This window comes from Eurosta solidaginis, chromosome 1 (assembly GCF_040869045.1).
Source record: "Eurosta solidaginis isolate ZX-2024a chromosome 1, ASM4086904v1, whole genome shotgun sequence".
NCBI classification, from domain to species: Eukaryota; Metazoa; Arthropoda; class Insecta; order Diptera; family Tephritidae; genus Eurosta; species Eurosta solidaginis.
The window spans coordinates 393639323-393660870 of NC_090319.1; the positions used below are offsets into that span (position 1 = coordinate 393639323).

Below are 21548 nucleotides of genomic sequence, written 5' to 3' on the forward strand. Positions count from 1 at the left end.
GCCAGACCGGCTAAGGATAGACGAGTAGCAACCACTGGAGTAAATGCTGATAAAAGTGATTGTTGCTGCGTTTGCTGTTGTATTTGTTGTAGTGGTAGTCTTACCTGATTAGTGTTATGTATAGTGCTAAATGTACCACCACCACCACTGCCACTGCTGCTGCTGCTGCTTAGACCGCATTGTTGTTGATATTGTTGAGCATAAGGATGGGCACCAATAATATCTGGATTGATTTGTTGTTGTAGCGGTGCTGAGTAATCAAATGTTGGATTATAAAGAACGATTTTCTTTGACTTCACATTGTTGTTGTCGTTAGTTCTATTGTTCGCCGTTGGAGTGGCAATGCTGGCAGTGTTTGCTGCTGTTGTTGTTTGTGTGGCTGTTAATGATGCCGCCAGCATTTCCGTGGACTCCAACGGGGCCTCATGTTATGCGATCGATTGATGGCGTGCCACGCTGCTCTTGGTGTAACAGAAGCTCAATGGCTTAACGAAGTGAGTGTCCTGGGTAGTGCAAAATGGACAAGTGACACAGTGCGAATAATCGCTATAGAAATTGAGCCGTTGCTGAGGATGCAACAACATTTTGAAGCAATTATTGCACTAGAAAGAGAGAAAAATAAAAAAAAAATTGATTATTAATTAAGATTTCAAAATTTTCGTTGTGCTTAAAAAACAATGACTTTCCATAGCATCCCATAATAATCGGCCTTATTCTGATTGTCGAAATGGCAGTATGTCTAAATTTGTGCAAGTTTCACTTAACTTTTCCGCAATAGTGCTTATTCGAAAGCCTATTTTCAAATCGAGAGCCTTGGGCGGAATGCAAGTTGCACAGGCTTCGATTGAAAAAAAGTTCGTCATCGTTTCACATTCTCTCAATGCGATAATCAGAATTGAGCCAAACAATAATATTAAATTCGTAAAATCCTAGAATTTTTTTTTTGGTATGAAACAAGAACTAAGTTACTAATGGACCGAAAATGAAGTACTACAAAACCGGAAATTATTATTTAAAAAAAACAAAAAACAGTGGTTACGAAATCAAACAGTTGACAAGACTACGCCCTAATTTCAACTTCATGTTGGGAGGGTTCCAAATCCTTTTTGTTTTTGTTGCAAATTTACATACATATATATAATTTTTAATAGCTTGCTGAAAAGAAAATTATACTTTAAGGGGCTACAGCTTGGTAAGCAGATAACTCTATGTGAAAATGACTACAGAGCTTAAAAACACATTAGCAAAACTTACAGAACTTTTCAAGGTCCAAATCAGCATACAATAAAAAAAAATTTATTATATTCCGCGAGCATTTTAACTTAAATTTTAAAGGAGAGGCTGTGTTTAGTGTCTTTTTTTTATTCAATCTTGGGGACAACTAACAACTAAAATACAGTTAGGATATGTGTTTTCAATCACAAACCTTTAGACGCTCAGAACAGCATGGCATTGCGGCAAAGATATCATAAGAATACATGGTGCCGAGGACTAGATTTGACCCATCCCAAATTTCACCGCAGAATCTGAAAAATGAAAAGAAACCAAATTTATTATATTAATTTTTTTTTAATTTTTTTATAAATATTGTCTAATTACTAAACTAACCAAAGGCATACTAAATTAATCTTAAAACCAGAACACCGCATTATGCCGTTTGAGCGTTTCATGAATTCCGCTCTTTTGTAAGATATCTACTAAAATTAAGTCCCTTACTTAACACTCCGGGAATATATGGCAAAATTTATTACCTAACTGCTTACTAAAAAAATTTTTAAATTATTTATATATTAATCATGAGCCCAGGACGTTCGAATTGAAAGCCCAACACTCTGCCTACTTCAATACTTCTCCTTCCTTTTGTGCAACATATCATAATTAGTGACCTGGAATCATAAAAGGGACCTATTGTGCGAAAACAAGTTTTCGAGAAAAACGCGTTTAAAGTTTTTGTTTAGCTTGACTCTGTGTAGCGGCCAACCGTTGTGAACGAATTTTGTAATTAAAATTGAAGTAACTTCCCGATAAGCTACAAGCTTGAAACTGGGAATATAGTTCAGAACCCTATGACAATGCAATAATAAGAAAAAAACTCCGATAGGTGGCGCATGATCGAAATATTTCAAAATATCGTATTTGTGGTCCGATTTGGCTTTAAATGCGATTTATCAAAAAACTAAGAAAGATAGAAAACTGCGGTTTGTTCCATTGGAAAGAGCGTTAAATTTATTATAACAATCACGCAAAAAGTGAAGAACGGTATTTTCGCACAATAGGTCCCTTTCATGATTCCAGGTCACATATAATGCTGTAAACCTTGCCCCCCTTTGACTTAACTTCGACGTACGACCTAAATATAATGCTAAGCCAAAACTGCTTTTATCAGGAAATCACAAATCTGCATGTTTATCTTACCTGCAGTTAATGACACGATTAGTTGATGTACCATCCAAGCAAGCCATACAGACGCAAGTCAGAAACAATGGCCTTCCTTCGTACTTCACCTGAAAAAAAAAGAAAATTTTACTTAGCAGGAGATAAACTCTTCAAAAACATATATTACAATGCTAAATAAAATATTTTGAACAATAGGGTTATATATGTATGTAGCGACCTAAAGATCGTAACACTGAACCTTTTTTGCATTTGCGGATTTTCCAAACACTAGTCGGAATATAAATTTTGCGTGGGTAACTCTTGAAGAGTAAAAAATGGCATAGATTAAGGGAGAAGCTTGCCGCACATAACATGAAACATGTATACAAATGCATCTCTAAATATATATATGAAAGTGGGTCAAACCGACATAAATATCTTCATACCTTTTGTAAACTAATGAATTCATAAACATAAATCTGAGCGAATTTTAACACGCAACCTAAAAAGTCAAGGTGTTAGTCTTTAAACTGTGTCAGAAAAATAAAAACCGAAACCATGGAAAAAAAAAAAATTATTACAGAATGAAGAAAAAAATGCATGAAACGCATGTAACGCACGGAAAGTTGAACCAGACATAGGAAGAAAGTACGTGGAGAACAATGCAACATGGAAGGCAAAACTTTCTAGATTTTCTGACATTTAGTGGCAATGGAGACTAAAAGATCACGGTTGAATCTAAATGCTTACCGTTCATCTACACACACACACACACACGTAATCATTCACCGTTTCACCTACAGGCAGAGATATTAATTTGAAGTAACGCAAAGAATAAACTTCCTTATGACCAAATGACACTGCACAGAAGCACATACGCCCAAGATAAGCGAAAACTTGTTGGTAAAATAAATAAATAAAATAAAAACCACACACAAAATCGGGAAACACAAAGTTTTAATGGCAATGACAGTGATTGGATTTAAGAGGTAAGAGTGGCTAAGCTCATCGTTGTTGGCGGGTATTTTGTGACGGGCAACTTAAGCTAACAAAGAGTCAAAGAAATGATATGTGTGGCTAGTTGTACTATTTAGCAAGTCATCCACCAATGCTGTTGCTAAAAGAACGAATATTTCTGCAGCGGAGAATAATTGTTTTAAACACGCGAAAGAAATTTTTGAAAAATTTGTATCTAAAAGTTGAATTTTATGATACCTTTGTATTTTTTATTTATTTTTTTGTATGTTTGGCATGGTAAAGAGTTAAACAATGTCGGAACAGCCAATAAAACAAAACCCTGATATATAGTGTTTAAATGGTAACGCAAACGTCGCCGAACTGATCCCGAAAACTAAGGCGATGTATGGGTAGGGTTTGGGGGACCGCCACTGCCTCTATTCATATGATATAATTAATATGTAATATTGTTACGAATATTAGCAACACTAAGGGGTACTGTCATCTCTAAGTCGAAGCTAAGCAGTGACGTGTATTCACATCAATAATTCAATCATTATGTCTACACATATGTACGTACACGCAGCGGAGAAGCAACGCACAAACACATGCAGATATCTTATCTGGGATGCTGCCAAAAGTATGCAATTGTAATTGTGGAAGTGTCGCTCACAAATACACGCGCATATGAGAAGCTATACACTTGCATTTGTAGTTATAATTATATGGCAGTAACTAAGTAAATTCTGGAAGCGCCTAGAAGATGCAACGAGGAAATCACAGAGTATAAAAGCACCAACAGTAGAGGCGCGAGAATCAGTTTGATTTAAGCATTCCATCTGTCGAGCAGTAGCAGTGTTATTATTGTGAAGAACTTTAATAAAGGCCATTTTGCATTATCGAATAGTGGTGTTATTTATTCAACAGTTTAGTAATTCGAACGTTAGTAGATGATTGCAAATAAGAGGTTTTGTAGTAAATTCGTTACAATATCTATAAATCCTATAAAATAAAGTCGCTAAATGTCGTTGTACGCACATCACTTCACACAGAATGCTCCGATTTTAAAACGGTTCATTGCATTTGAAAGCTTAGCTACGTGAGATGGATATTTTCAATATAATTTGAAGGTATATATTATAGGGGCGTGGCAAATTGCCAAAATGTAGTAAAAATCATAAAATTTTTGTTTGCACAGCTATAACTCATAAACGGATGGATGGATTTAAAAAATTCTACTTTGCAGTAAAAATTTGAAATATTTACCTTCGTTCTGCATCCAAAAAAAAAAAAAAAATACTTGATTCCCTTCTTATATCAGCCAAATTTTTGGAACAAAAGTAACATTCTTACCAAAAAATGCGTGAGTGTGGTAGTTCGCTGTCAACTGTGCGGCCAAATTGGTTTTGAGTGAGACATGATGCGTCACATACGTACATACATAGCATTCGCTGCGTGAATTAACTTCGGAAGTACATTTATATGTATGGATGTATGTACATATGTATTTTTATATCATATCAGTTTGACATATACCTATATAAAGGCAACATAAATGGGTAAGAATGCATACATCTCTTGAAAAATACTTTTTCGTTAAAAATATTGAACATTTCCTTAAAATTCTTAAACAAAAGTTTTATTTTTTGGTATGTCTGCATGTAGGTATATGCTAATATTTCTGCACTAAGGAGATTTAATTCTTCAACATATTTTTTATGTTAATTTGTTTGCCGATCGTAAAGACAAATTAAATGAGTATCCATTTTTAATGTTTTTTTATGGCAGCCCTAAAGGAGTTAGTTTAGAGAGAACAGTTAGTTTTCATGAATTTTCTTATTAAAATTTCAACGTAAGTTGTTTAAGCTGTGCTAATAATTTATTTTATTTTATTTAAAACCAAAACAAAAGTGAGATTTTTTATCAATATTATATACGTACAATACAGTCCGATTTTCTATATTATTTAGTATAATTTTTCGAAAGGACAAATAAAAGAAAAGAAAGGGAACTATAGGAGAGGAATGGAACGGAAAGGAAATGAAGGGAAAGAAGAGGAAAGGCAAGGAAAGGAAATAAAAGTAGAGGAAAGGAAGGGAGAAGACAGGCCCGGACAGCGAACTGAAGGACAGGAAACGAAAGAAAAGGATAGGAGAAAAGAGGACAAGAATGGACGAGAAAGGAAAGGAAATGAAAAGAAAGGAAGAAAGAGAAAGAAAAGGAAAGAGAAAGAAAAGTAAAGGAAAGGAGAGGAAATGAAAACAATTAATTAAGATAATTTTTCCTTAACTTTCATCCATGAAGTTTAATATTTTAATAATAATTTATTGTTGAGATTTAAATAAGTTTTTGAGCCGAGCTTTTCATAATAAGCAAACAAAAGGAGAGGAAATTACAGGAGAGGAAAGGAAGGCAGAAGACAGGACCGGACAGCGAACGAAAGGACAGGAAATGAAAGAAAATTAAAGAAAACGAAAGAAAAGGAAAGGATAGGAGAAGAGGACAAGAAAGGAAGAGAAATTAAAGGATAGGAGAGGAAATGAAAAGAAAGGAAGGAAGGGAAAGAAGGAAAGAAAAGGAAAGGAAAGGAAGGGAAACGAAAGGAAAAAAAAGGGAAAAGAAAGGAATAATTCAATTTATTTTTTAATTGAACCATTAATTCAAAATGCAACAAAAAATTGCCATTTTGAAACATTGCAACCTGTGTGAAACAAGTTGCGGGTTGCTAATATATATAACGATTAGAAATAACAAAAATTAATTGTTCCCAGGGCGCCTGAAACCTCCGATTTAGAAAGAAAAATATTGTCAGTAGATATTTCTACACTATTAGCTATCTGCTTGAGAAAATTCATCTAAACCTGTTCAGATGGCTTGGTGTGATTCATATATATTATGAAATTTTTGATTTCGACTTGGTACAAGTTTGATCTTTAACGGATTAGTTCGATATGAATCACATAATTGTAGTTGTAAACTAGGGATATAGTTAGAAAGTATTGCAGATTTAAACGAAACGAGTTTCCCCTGTAGCTAATTACAGCGTTGACGAATATTAATAACAGAAAAGCATTTCTAGAGCTTTATATAAACATTTACACACATTATGACATATTAAGAACAAAGTAAGAAATCGGCGATATTATGTGGGAGTCTTTTATTACATACAAACTGCCTATGTCAGTTGCTGGCACAGTTAACAACTTCCCTGTTCCCATACAAAGCGCTTTGGGAATGCCCCAAGTCCATTATTTTTTTGTATTGCTTAATTGAATAATATGAATATACATATATTATAAAATATTATTTTTATAATTAATTTGACATATATTTACCTTATTTTGGCTATTTTATTTGGTGAGTCAAATGTGACTCCTGAACGTAGCAAAAACATTTTTGTTTACCACGTTCAATGAGTCACATGTGAACATATAGGACCATAAGAAATAATTTAAGTTTTCGAATCACAATAACGGTAAATTGATATATAGATGTCAAAAGCGTGTCTTAGTGTGCTTTTTTGTTTAATTGAAGTTAGAAGTATATACAAAAATTGAAGAAAATGAGAAAAAAGTATCAGAAAAAAAATTTCGAAATTTTCTTTCATTTTCCTAAAGTCTAGGTCTTTTGATATACGCTTACATAGAATTCACAAATATATAACGACACGTGCATACCAAGAAAGCATCTTTAAATTGTATAAAGAAATGAGTCACATATGACTCATGAACTTATTCCAATACGCTCTTGTGAGTAACATATGACTCACTGGACAGGGGAGTTGTTAACTTCTTCCTTGCCTGACTCTGACGTATTTTCAGTGACCCCAATAAGCCTCAAACGATGCATAAAAGTTGAAGTAGTTCTGATGTTTTTTTTTTTTTTGTAACCTTTCTGCGAACACAACATGTTGAGTAAAACGCACATTCGAGTTTACGTGCATACTTTATACGTACGGCTGTAAGCATCAGTGAACATCATTTGCCAGCGAAATGTCAAATCAAATTTGGTGGATGTAGGCGTTGAGTTGGACTTGGAGCCGAAGTCAGAATCAGTTAATGGCATCAAGATAAATTACACAAAGAAGGTGCAGCGGTGCATAAGTGGCTCATATTGCGCGGTTCAATTGGAATATAATAAAAAGGTCTAGCACGGCTACCACCCACACAGCAGTTAGAAGCTTAGAGTATGTAAACAGTATCCATATTTTTACAAATAAAGTAAGTGATTGTGATTACGTGAAATGCTTAAAAAAAGATACAAAAAGAAAGTAGAAAATGATGCGTATGCCGATTTTTATCAGCTTTAAATTGAAAGAACCCACTTTGAAATTATTACGAATAAAAATGCAAGATACACATTTTTCACCCAACACGGAAAATGCCAGCCTGAGCTGACGATGTTCTATAAGAGGAATATCTTAAAACGTTAGATTAACACTCAGCAGACAAGGTTAGTGTGTAATGTTCAGATGAATAAATATAAAGTTACAGGGTACAAGTTTGCTCAGAAATGAACTGACGCGAAGTACCTAGCAACGGCATTTAGCGCGGTGGTGGTGCTATGGAGTTTTCTAAAGCCATGCTGATGACAGGCTAGCTGCAAATTTGCTTTGAAGTGGGGGAGCAAAATGGCTTCAAGCGTCTTGGCTACTGGCGATAGGAGATATATCGGGCGATACGACTCTCCTATGTTAGCTGGTTTCCCAGGCTTTAGTAGCGGGACCACCCTGGCCATTTTCCATTTTTCGGGAATGACAAAGGTGGAAAGAGAGAGGTTGAAGACGTGCGCTAAATATTTGAAACCCTCTTTCCCTAGGCTTTTAAGCATCGGCATAGCTGTGCGGTCTGGGCCCACTGCTTTGGATGGTTTAGCATGACCGGTGGCAACCTCAACCTCTTTGGCGGTGATTGTAATTGGAGACGCGCTGAATTTATGTTTATGTGCGTGTCTGTTGGCCCTCCGTCTATCTTTGTCGACCGTAGAATGCATTATATATTCCCCCATGTCTTAAAAGGTGGGCCGCAAATTATCTGGATGGTCGGCAGGCATCGGTGCAATTTAGAAACGAAACATCAAAACCAAGAAGAATTAAACAAGGGGTGGTGTCCTATCCCCACTTTTGTTTAACTTCTACATATCAAAGCTACCTTCGCCACCAGAAGGAGTTACTATCGTTTCCTACGCCGATGACTGCACAATAATGGCCACAGGCCCAGGCCCACAGATCGATGAGCTTTGCAACAGAATAAACGGCTACCTCCCTGATCTCTCCAGTTTTTTCGCCTCGCGAAACTTGGCATTATCACCGACTAAATCCTCCGCGACCTTATTTACAACATGGACGTCCCAATTGTCGACCATTTTGAACATCCACGTCGATGGCACTACGCTCCCGACTGTCCTACACACCAAAATCTTGGGTGTGACGTTTTATCAGGATCTATATTTTGGTGAGCATGCAGCCGCAATTGTACCGAAAATTCAGAGCCGTAATAAAATCCTCAAATCTCTTGCTGGCAGTACTTGTGGCAATGACGAAGAAACGCTCATAACCACTTACAAAGCAATTGGCCAGCCGATTGCATGCTACACGTCCCCTATATGGTCGCCAAGCCTAAAAATTACCCGCTGGAAGAAGCTACTGGCCTGCCAAAATAGTGCTCTCAGAACCGCCACGGGCTGTCTTCTTATGTCCCCAGAGCACCATCTACATAATGAGGCGAGAATACTCCCCATCATGGAGAGAAATGAGATGTTAACCAAACAGTTCCTGTTGAATACCCAGAAACCTGGGCATCCCAACAGATATCTGATTGATGAGCCAACAACGCCCAGGGACTTAGGGAATCATCTCCGTAAGCATTATGAGGAAATACGGCACCGGAGAAATCAGCCGTATGAAGCAAAAAAACACAAGCAGGTCCTCAGTGAACTCCACAAATAGGCGTCGGACCTTTATGCCAGGAATTGCCCGGTGAATTCAGTACTCAAAGAACAGTACCCAAAACTTGCAGAAGAGGAACGCACACTACCCAGGGAAATGCGAGTCACTCTAGCTCAACTTCGATCTGGGGCCCTATTCAGTAACTGTGATTTTTAAAATATACACTTTTTCTTCATATAATTTGTATGAAAGAAAAATGTACATTTGAAAACTCATAGTTACTGAATAAGGCCCCTGGATACTGTAACAGGTTAAACTCTTACCTATCCAGAATCAACCCCGACATACTAAATGTATGCCCTGCTTGCAATGCGCAATGCACGTGCGGACATGACACCAACCATCTCTTTAATTGTAATGTGGAACCAACGCCTCTAACACCCCTCGCATTATGGTCCACCCCTGTTGAAATAGCAAGTTTCCTTGGACTCCCGTTAGAGGATATTGATGACAATTTGTGATCGGTCGCACCTATTGGATGGGGCGAAGCACTGCTACAACAACAACAACAACAATCTAGCAACGGCCGCGTGGGTCCAAATCAGGGGTCTGCATTCCTTTGCACAATTGTGCTCTCATTGCGTTCGCGAAAGGGCAATCACTTAACAGTAACAGACACATGGTCTAAAAGAACCTGATGAAAGAATGTTTTCCAGGTAGTAATAATAATATAATGGTAGTATATATGTATGTATATGTACAACAGTTGACAGCAAAAAAGTAATGGCAATTTTCATCAAATTTCCTGAATTAAATTCTTCCTTTATTTTCAATATTTTAAGAAAAAATTCTATGAATTTTGTAACTGAAACGATGCCAGCCAATCTCAAAAGCAGCGGGGCATTCAAATGGCTGGGAGAATATGCTATACCACCAGCGTGAATGCGGGTAAACTCGAGTTCACAGCTCAGCGTCCGAAAAGAAAGCTAATGACGAAGTGAAATCCAGATATTCAGATTAAAATTTTGTAATATTTCTCTAATATCAATAGCAATATCAAATACGTTTTCGAAAAAGCTCGACAATTCGATAAAATTTTACGAAAGTTTCTAATTTTGATTTAGAATTCTCAATTTTTTTTTTTAGGAAGCATTTAATGCCGGAACAGTTGCGTAGCCCCATCAATTTTAAATCGAAGTTTTTTCGAAACTGAATAAAAACTTTCCACTGCTATTTTTCTGTTCGCCACTGTACATATTAAGTACAGACGATCTGAATCTGCATTTTTATAATAACTATGTTCAAAAAACAAAAATGTACTTACCTCAATGCATCCGGCTGAATGTTGTTTTGGGCTCAAAAAGAATGAACCATCTACGAGCGGATAACGGTCAAAAACCAACATTGGTTCTTCGCATAAAATGCAGGCGACTCGACTCATTTGTGATTGAGCCAATGATGATAAAATGAAGAGACGAGTTTCATCGTTGCCATGGTTTCCTTCGTCTTCGATCTGTAGGAAAAAATAGGGTATTTAAGTTTAATAAGTAGGCTAATTAATGCAGTTATATAGACAGGTTTATTTCTCTACATTATTTCGAAGTTTAAGTAATTATTAGAGGTAACAAATTTATTTAGTTGTAAGAATATAAGAAATATTTAATATAGCAAGATTAAAACTTTTTGTTGATTTAACTCAAAGATGAAACTGCAATATAATAAAGCCAAACGAAAAAATGCAACAACATCCCTTTTTATACTCAGTTGAGCAGAGCTCACTGAGTATATTAACTTTGATGGGATAACGGTTGGTTGTACAGGTATAAAGGAATCGAGATAGATATAGACTTCCATATATCAAAATCATCAGGATCGAAAAAAAAATTTGATTGAGCCATGTCCGTCCGTCCGTCCGTCTGTCCGTTAACACGATACTTGAGTAAATTATGAGGTATCTTGATGAAATTTGGCATGTAGGTTCCTGAGCACTCATCTCAGATCGTTATTTAAAATGAACAATATCCGACTATAACCACGCCCACTTTTTCGATATCGAAAATTTCGATAAACCGAAAAAGTGCGATAATTCATTACCAAAGACGAATAAAGCTATGAAACCTGGAAGGTGAGTTGAACTTATGACGCAGAATAGAAAATTAGTAAAATTTTGGACAATGGGCGTGGCACCGCCCACTTTTAAAAGAAGGTAATTTGAAAGTTTTACAAGCTGTAATTTGGCAGCCGTTGAAGATATCATGATGAAATTTGGCAGGAACGTTACTCCTATTACTATATGTATGCTTAATAAAAATTAGCAAAATTGGAGAACGACCACGCCCACTTTTAAAAAATTTTTTTTTTTTAAAGTCAAATTTTAACAAAAAATTTAATATCTTTACAGTATAAACGTAAATTATGTCAACATTCAACTCCAGTAATGATATGGTGAAACAAAATGCAAAAATAAAAGAAAATTTCAAATGGGCGTGGCTCCGCCCTTTTTCATTTAATTTGTCTAGGATACTTTTAATGCCATAAGTCGAACAAAAATTTACCAATTCTTGTGAAATTTGATAGGGGCTTAGATTCTGGGACGATAACTTATTTCTGTGAAAAAGGACGAAATCGGTTGAAGCCACGCCCAGTTTTTATACACAGTCGGCCGTCTGTCCTTCCGCTCGGCCTTTAACACGATAACTTGAGCAAAAATCGATATATCTTTATAAACTCAGTTCACGTACTTATCTGAACTCACTTTGTATTGGTATAAAAATGGCCGAAATCGGACTATGACCACGCCTACTTTTTCGATATCGAAAATTACGAAAAACGAAAAAATGCCATAATTCTATACCAAATACGAAAAAAGGGATGAAACATGGTATTTGGATTAGTTTATTGACACAAAATATAACTTTAGAAAAAAACTTTGTAAAATGGGTGTGACACCTACCATATTAAGTAGAATGAAATGAAAACGTCCTGCAGGGCGAAATAAAAAACCCTTGACCTTGAAATCTTGGCAGGAATACTGTTCGTTGTATTATATATATATATAAATTAGCGGTATCCAACAGATGATGTTCTGGGTCACCCTGGTCCACATTTTGGTCGATATCTGGAAAACGCCTTCACATATACAACTACCGACACTCCCTTTTAAAAGCCTCATTAATACCTTTAATTTGATACCAATATCGTACAAACATATTCTAGAGTCACCCCTGGTCCACCTTTATGGCGATATTTCGAAAAGGCGACCACCTATAGAACTAAGGTCCACTCCCTTTTAAAATACTCATTAATACCTTTCGTTTGATACCTATATTGTACAAACGCATTCTAGAGTCACCCCTGGTCCACCTTTATGCGGATATCTCGAAAAGGCGTCCACCTAAAGAACTAAGCCCCACGCCCTTTTAAAATACTCATTAACACCTTTCGTTTGATATCCATATTGTACAAACGCATTCTAGAGTCACCCCTGGTCCACCTTTATGGCGATATCTCGAAAAGGCGACCACCTATACAACTACCACCACTCCCTTTTAAAACCTTCATTAATACCTTTAATTTGATACCCATATCGTACAAACACATTCTAGAGTCACCCCTGGTCCACCTTTATGGCGCTATCTCGAAAAGGCGTCCACCTGTAGAACTAAACCCCACGCCCTTTTGAAATACTCATTAACACCCACATTAGTACCCACATTGTACAAACGCATTCTAGAGTCACCCCTTGTTCACCTTTATGGCGATATCTCGAAAAGGTGTCCACCTATAGAACTAAGGCCCACTCTCTTTTAAAATGTTCATTAACCCCTTTCATTTGATACCCATATCGTACAAACAAATTCTAGAGTCAACCCTGATCCACCTTTATGGCGATATCCCTAAATGGCGTCCACCTATAGAACTATGGCCCACTCCCTCTTAAAATACTCTTCAATACCTTTCATTTGATACACATGTCATACAAACACATTCCAGGGTTACCCTCGATTCATTTTCCTACATGGTTATTTTCCCTTATGTTGCCACCATAGCTCTCAACTGAGTATGTAATGTTCGGTTACACCCGAACTTAACCCTCCTTACTTGTTTTGCTTAAAATTCAATTTCTCTAAACCCCAATACTCAAGTAAGTAAACTATAAAAGCAAAACGTGCCAGAACTAAGTGCTCGAATCGCTCACCGCCAAAAGAATGCAGCTAAGGCTATCGAGAGGAGAGCATAGTAACGTACGGTCGACTGAAGGATACCTGCAAAATAATAAGGTACCGTTAAGTCATGCTAAATTGAATTCGCATGAGTAGCTACACGAATAAGGAGAGCATTTTGGACACATCTGCAATGTAATGCCGATAACAGCGGATTTCCCTAAAGTCTTGAATGAGCTAAATCAGCAGACAAAGTGAATGAACGTGCTGGTTGTTGTTGTTAGTTACAGACACGTATGTGGATTGGGTTATTGCCGGTGTTTACACAACATATTCCCAAATCGACAATCAATAAGAATAAGAAAGTGTGTACACTTTTTGTGGTTAATAAAGTAATATATGAGAAAAATTCCCGCCACAAGAACGAATTGTAACCGAAATAGAAAAAAAACTGAATGGAACGAAGCAAATGTACAAAGGGATTGCAGTATTCTATCTCAGGGTTGTGCCAAAAGAAGAAACTTATGATATCAAGTTCTAGGGCTTAACTTGGGCTCTTTATAGTGCTCTGTGCTTATTTAATATCAAAAATCTTCACGTTCTACATCATATACATATGAGTGACAAAAGTATGGTAAAATTTTATGTATGTGTTTGTGTGGGGCAGACAAATGCGATTATTGACATAAGCACGTGGGTCTAACCAAATAATATCAAACAAAAAAACAAAACAAAAAAAAAATAGGAAAAATAATCGTAATATTCTCAGGTGTCCAGCAAGCAAAATTACACGTAGATTATGAGCGTTCATTGTTCTATTATGAAATTCTTCCTAAAAAAATTTGAAGCTTATATTATAACAGCTTAACTCATATATTGAAATACATTAGTTATTTGAAGAAAACACGTACGCATTTAGGGTACTATTAAAGCAGTCCTAAAACAACCAATGGGAACCAGCATCAACATCAACATTAGCAACAACATCAGCACTGAAATCCAGCGAAGAATCAATCTTGCCAATAAATGCTACTTTGGACTAGGTAGGCAATTGAAAAGTAAAGTCCTCTCTCGGCGAACGAAAATCATACTCTACAAGTCACTTATCGTACCCGTCCTGCTATATGGGGCAGAAGCATGGACCATGACAACAGCAGATGAAGCGGCTTTGGGAGTGTTCGAGAGAAAAGTTCTTCGAAAGATTTATGAACCTCTACGCGTTGGCGATGGCGAGTACCGAAGAAGATTTAATGATGAGCTGTACGAGCTATACGCAGACATCAACATAGTCCAGCGAATTAAAACGCAGCGGCTGCGCTGGCTAGGCCATGTTATGCGAATGAAAGATGATGCTCCGGCCAAGAAAGTGTTTCTATCGGAACCCGCCTATGGAAGCAGAGGTAGAGGGCGGCCCCCACTCCGTTGGAAGGACCAGGTGGAAAACGATTTAAACTCCCTTGGTGTGACCAATTGGCGCCGGTTGGCGGAGCGAAGGAGCGACTGGCGCGCCTTGTTGGACGGCCATAACCGTTTAGACGGTTAAGCGCCAATTAAGTAAGTAAGTAAAACAACCAATGAAACTCACTTGGAAGCTGATATCTACAAAATAAAAAGAGAAAATCTCTAATAAATCTTAAGTTGAACCTGTTAAGCATTTGTGATCCAAACCTACATTTATAGCTCATCGTTGTTTGGTTACTGACAAACGTCAATAAATGGACCGCCATTAAAAATCAAAGAATATTGGTATTCTCAGAAATATTAAGACAATTTAGCGCGTTTCAAAAAAGGCCAAAACTGAAAGCTAACTTTTTGAAAGCGAACCTTTTCTATAATAATCTCACACTGTCAATACACGAAGCTAAAAGTTTGTATTGAACCAAAAGGCAAATAAAAATCGTCTCTAAATAAATGATAAGAAGCGAGATGAGTTTGTCAAGATGCTTTGCGGCATTAAGTGCTGAGAGTGTGCCGCATGTAAACAAGCAACAAATTAATGTTGACTTAAACGCAGACAAGCAATGAGAAAGACAGTCAAATTTGACGAACGCAAAGGACGATAACTATTCGAGCAACAGATGAAGAGGAATAAGAGTGCAAGAATAACAAACGAATGGCTGAGAAACAATAAATTCGATTAATGAATGTTTGCACTAATTTTGAGATTCAGCTAAAAGAAAAGTAATAAATAAGGAAGTAGGGACAGGACTGTATTCGGCTGTGCCGAAGACTTCATACCTTTCATGAATAAAGCTGAGTAATTATCGTCGCTCGCTAGCCAGAAGCATGAATGTGCAAATTTTCCGATTTTGTGTTAGAAGCTTCGTTGGATTACCCTTTAGATCCTTTAGGTTCTACTTAAATCTACAGCTTCTTACCCTACAGGGAAACCCCAATAATTTGCAATGCCATTTTGCATGAATGTATAATTCAAACACATAAAGTTGGGCCAGAAAAATGAATGCGGCACATTCATGTTTCTGGCTGGCAACAAAGTAATGCTGTTCCTGTTTGTATGACATATTCGTCGATATGGCTGAACAATTTTTGAAAAAAAAGTAAGAATAGCACACATTCGTACTCATATTTACTAATAATTTAAATTATTTCAAATGTTTAATTATTTGTATAATAATTAAAAAAATGGTGCTCGTCGTTGTTTAATTGAAGGCAAACAGGTTTATTCGAAGCCGTTGCCTATCGCCGAGGCAAAACTACAAGGCTTGAGAAAAATGTGCGAAAAACTGGTTGTACTAAAAGAATGTCATTCTTTTTATAAAAATCTAAAGGGCAACAGTGAGGTTCGTGACGCTTTACCAGAAAATGAGAACTAGTTCTAAGTTTGCAAAAATATCTTAGGTAAAAACACATTGTGCATATGAAATTTAATTGAATGTGTAACTTTTTTCATTTGCATAATTTCTATGAGTCACAGCCACGGATGTTTTCACAAATATTGTGATGCTCTGAACCCGAATCCGCCAACGGGATTGGCCTGCAGGATTTTTTACGTTTTTTGAAGTTAAGGCCATACCATGACCAGTTGGGCCAATTCTTATAGCGTGTTCGGACTCAGCTCATAAAAAGGCACAGAAAACATGAGCCGCATTACGTGATCCGACTACTTTGAATTTTTTTTGTATAGCTGTGTTGACAAAAAATGAGATCAGTTTTTAAAACTTTTTTGTGCCAGAAAAATGAATGTGCTAAATCTCGGAGAATAAAAGGGATGCGAGCAAAACAGTTATCTCAGTTGAAAGAGCATATTGCGAGTATAACTTATTGATAAATTTTTACATTAAAAACTAATACTCCTAATTTTAAGGGCGCAATAAACTTTGAAACTCGATTTCCCAATATTTTCATTTTGGCACATTCATGCTTCTGGTAAGCGGGAGACGTTATCTGATGTGATTTGAATAATTCATAAAAAATAAAACATACATATAATGTATATATGACCGATTGTTGAGGACAACAATGCATACCATATATGTAAGCATCCTGTGAAATTTCAAGCTTCTGGCTGTTAACTTGAGAAAGAAACTGCTCTTATCCGTAAAATCGGTTGTATGGAAGATATCTCGCCCAGTTCATTAGTTAATCACGCATCTATAATTGAGAAATTTTCGGGATAGCGAACTAAACAAATTGGGTATTGCATACAAAAAATGTAGATACGTGGTAAATTAAGGAGCATAAAAACATGAATTTATGAATTTATTTTGACAAACTGACTTTTACCTTGCCCTTATCGATGCTTTATGAGTGTTTCACATAAAAACTGATTTTTTCATAAACTGTAGTTACATGGTTAACAAATAAACAGCACGAATACAATATAGTGGTCCGATCCAACAAATAATTAATCTTAAACCCAAATATACATCAAGATATCTCAATAGTTGAGGGACTAATTTGCACTCACACAGGAAAACGGGCATGGCTGAATCAACTCAGCTTATCATCCTGATTCTTTCGGTATACTTATTATTGGGTCTATCTCTTCTCCTTTAAGGACCTACAATTTTGAGGTTCGGGCCAAACTTTCATGGAAAGGCATAAAACAATTTATGATCCACTATGTATATATGTAGCTACATAGGTGATATATATAAAAGGATCAATCTGTGCAATGTATGTAAATACTAGTAAAAAAAAATGACAATAATGTGGACCAAATATATCAAAACCGTTATGGGTAATAAAGGCGTGCCAGTTGACATTTGTTCTACAAAGTATTTGCCATAAAAGTATTTGAGCTATTGTTCAAGGATATTATCTATTCAACTATTGTTGTTGTCGGTTGAAGTTGATACTCATGGATTTGGTGAGGGTTAGTCACAATGGATTAAGTGATTTCTTTACATGAAGCACAATAGCAAAACAGAAAAGTAACTGAGAAGCAGCCAGCCATAATGAAATAATCAAAATATTATTTGGTATAACGGCGTACCGAGGAAGAGGTACCCTTATATCAGATATTGAAAGAATAATAGGATATGTGAACAATTGAAAAACAGTCGGGAAAATAGAGACATCATATGGATGCTAAACATAACATACAAACAAGCATGGAAATATGATTGTATGCATTATGTTGCGAAATTTACAGATTTTATGAATACAAGGAATGTGGAGAGCTGCATTGCATGCGTTTGAAAAATGCACTCTTCCTTTCATATTCGCTTCCATCTTTTGTTATTTTTCAGCACACACGTTATTGCTTTTTAATAAACTCCACTTCATAACACATTACTGTTACAATAAAAATAAAAAAACAAATTGAAATGAAAGGTTAACTGTAGCTCCCAGAAAGAGGAAGTCCTGTCTGCAACAATGCAACTGGAAAGCAACTCTACACAACAACAAAGTAAGCAATGAGGCACTCAATTTATGGCAAACACAAATGCCAAAAAAAAGAAGAAAACAAAAATTAATGGATTACATTAGACAACATAAAAGTACACAACAACGTTAAGTAGAAATTTTTCTTCAAGTATATGCGTCGATAAATTGAAAATATATCACACAATAACCAAATAATAGTTGGGCATTACAACTTACAACAACAATCAAATAAAAGGAACGAAATGCATATAAATCTTTATTTCGACAGTTTTTGTTTAGAGAAGCGCAGAAATTGTTCCAAACTCATTTAAGTTGATAGTAGACACGGCTGCGTAAGCGACAAAAGGGGAAACGCAGTAAAATGGCTAGGCGGAAAGGGAAATTGAAATGGCAACAGTGAGGAAAGAAGTGAAATTTGTTGTTGGTGGAGGAGGCAGAAAATTGAAATGCAATTTAATTTAATGTTTTTATGAGTATTGTTTTACTCGTTTATAAAAGAGCATAAGACGTTTATACATACAAGCAAATTGTTAAAGGGATAGGGATATGCTAGGTATGTGTGTATGTATGAGCATATGAGTACTAGTTATCTAATGATATACTATATGGGGTTGTGTTGGATGTTTTTATGAAGGGTGTGGCAAGCAAGGAGTTTAGCTGCTGGAATTCCCAAAGAGGAGTTCGCAACGCCAGTAGCGCGGGGAGTGTGATAATATTTTTTGTTAGTAGGAAGCGCTGAGATTTATTTATGTTGCTGATGTTGAATTAACGTTCAAAGCATTAAAGAAGATAGATACAAAAACAAAAACACTTAAGACCAAATAATAATCTTAAGTACATTAGAGTATAAAGACAGTATAGGATAGGCAGCTGTTTGTTGTTGACTGACGTCTACATAAGTGGTATTAAGTAAACACAATGTCAGAAGAAAATTTAAATCTCATTTTATTTATAGTTTGTTCCAGCAAGGCAACAAAATCATCGATGTATTCGTATTTGTCTTGTTTTAACTGAGTGGAAATTATACCGTAAAACTAAAATGAAAATACTTAAAAAACAATCAACTAAAAGGAAATGAGATAATAATTTTTGAACGTTGTATTGACCTAAAATGAGCTCCTCTACTACTTAGTTGTCGAATTTCCCTACCTTTTCTTCTTCATATAGTAAATTTCTACATGAAAATTGCATGCAAGCCGATGGGTGGAAATCAGGAGTTGAAGCTGACATTCTCGGCTGTGATTCTAGCTTCGAGTGTAGTAAGGAGCACTTTGTCAATTCCTTTTATAAGTATTCTCTGGAAATTTTTCAGCTTTGGTTGGGAGCTTTTTTGGACGCTTATAGAGTAGACACACATTTTAAAAATATTGGATATTATTATTAAACTAAGCGAGAACGGCAAAATTTTTTTTAAATTTTTTCTTTATTTCGAAAAAAAGGTCAACGAGCTCTTTGCATTGCTAACAAGTTCGGCTATGAAAAGCAGAAAATAAAAAATAGCCAGGCAAATGCATGAAGACAAGAAGTGAAACTTAGCCAAACAAAAGCGACAGCAAGACTCATTTATAAAATTAAATTTGTAAATATAAGCGAAAATGCTTTTAAATATTTTTCAATGGATTTTTAAACCAAACATTAAATCGGTTGACAAAATATATTCAGTGAAACAATACCAGTAACAATATGTGAAAACGGAGACAGTTGAATGTAGACTGGTTAGACTTTTTACACAACGGCCATAATCGCTTAGGCGGTTAAGCTCTAATTAATGACGAATCCGTGCAATTGTTTGAAAATTTTGCAAAAACAAATTCAAATCTTTTATCGAGCCGATTTTTGAAATAAAAATAAAATGTTATTTGTGTTAAAAATCAATGTATTGTTTTTAAAATATGTCTGTCATATTGTTAAGATCTCAATATTAAAATATAAATTTTAAATTTTTTGGAATTTTTCGATTTAAAAGAAAAAATGTTTAATTTAAATTTGAGTTTATCACGTTTTCGATAGTTAAACACTTTATAAATATTATTCCAGGGAATAATTCTCGTTCTGTAAAGTGGTAAAATGAAACAAGTTTTGTAAAAAAAAATTTATAAAAAAATTGGGTAGGTTCAAAGCCAAAATTGACAAGAAACGTCGGAAGTCGTAACTCTTATCCTATCGAAAACCCAAACTCAAACCCAAACCAGAATGTCCTGCTGTATATAGCATTCTTTTCTTATCTAAATTTTTTTCTGAGTGTAGATATATATAGCTTTTGTTAGATCGCTCACTTATATGAAACTTTGTTCAACTCAAAATAGGTGTATTAATATACTTATTATTTAAACAATTAGTAAAATCAAAAATTTTACCGAACACTGTGAGTTCAAGCAACGATGTTGGGTATGACTGACGGAAACCCAAATATTTCAATGAAAATGAAGTGCTTGAATAAATACTTATTTTAAAAATACAACATACATTGTTGTTGTAATATTATTTTTATTATTTTCTCATATCAGGGAAGCAAATTAAGTGCGAAAATAACAAATGCTACGAACGGACGTGTTAAACATTAAAATAAATAAAATATGCAACAATTGAACATAAAAATATTTTCCTCAAGCCAATTTCTCTATAAAAAAATATAAAAATGCGTGGCTTGAGTGTCTAGACAAAAACCAATTCATTTGACGAAATAAAATGTTTTTGATAATGCAGCATATATCGACTCATATGGACTATACATACAAACATAAGTGCACAAGTACAAACAAATATAAAAGAAAAGTATGCAATAAATTTACTAAATTTACGACAAACGATTGATTGCTTGATTTGTAGGTAAACTACATAAATCTCACATACATACATACCAACGAAGTACGATTGTGTCTGTGTGCGTATGCTCATTACAGCACTCGGCAAGGATATAGGTTGCGGCGAAAGTTGAGAAAAAAAAACTTTTCGAAGAAAGTGCTAAATTTGGTTTGGGTGAAATTATCAAATCGTCACGTATCGCACACGAAACAACTTTACTATAATGAAATCATATAAATTTACCTGTTACGAGTAAACGGCAACAAAAAATAAACAACAACAACAATGAGGAGCAAGCTAGTTAAAAGAAAAATGGACAACAATCAAAGGAATATACTCTTTGAATGTAAATTTGGTGTTGTTGTTGTCGCTTCGTATGAAAGAGTTTTTTGCAGAAAAGCGTAAAATTGAATGCATCGTTACTGCTTTGAAAAGAAAAAGTTATAAAAGAAAAGTCAATACACTGCATGAAAAAAAAAAATAATTGCACTTCCAAACTTTGCCAATAA

The 21548-nt window shown here is 35.5% G+C and overlaps 1 protein-coding gene across 1 annotated transcript in view; it reads right to left on the minus strand.

The window, feature by feature from the left end:
* Positions 1 to 428: 428 nt before the first annotated feature.
* Positions 429 to 21548, minus strand: part of heca (headcase) — a 297163-nt gene continuing 276043 nt past the window's right edge. The window contains exons 4-7 of the mRNA XM_067763632.1: positions 10545 to 10733; positions 2416 to 2504; positions 1427 to 1526; positions 429 to 602 (exon numbers count right to left, since the gene is read on the minus strand). Of these exons, the coding sequence (XP_067619733.1) occupies positions 429 to 602; positions 1427 to 1526; positions 2416 to 2504; positions 10545 to 10733 (552 nt within the window). The remainder of the gene's footprint in view (positions 603 to 1426; positions 1527 to 2415; positions 2505 to 10544; positions 10734 to 21548) is intronic.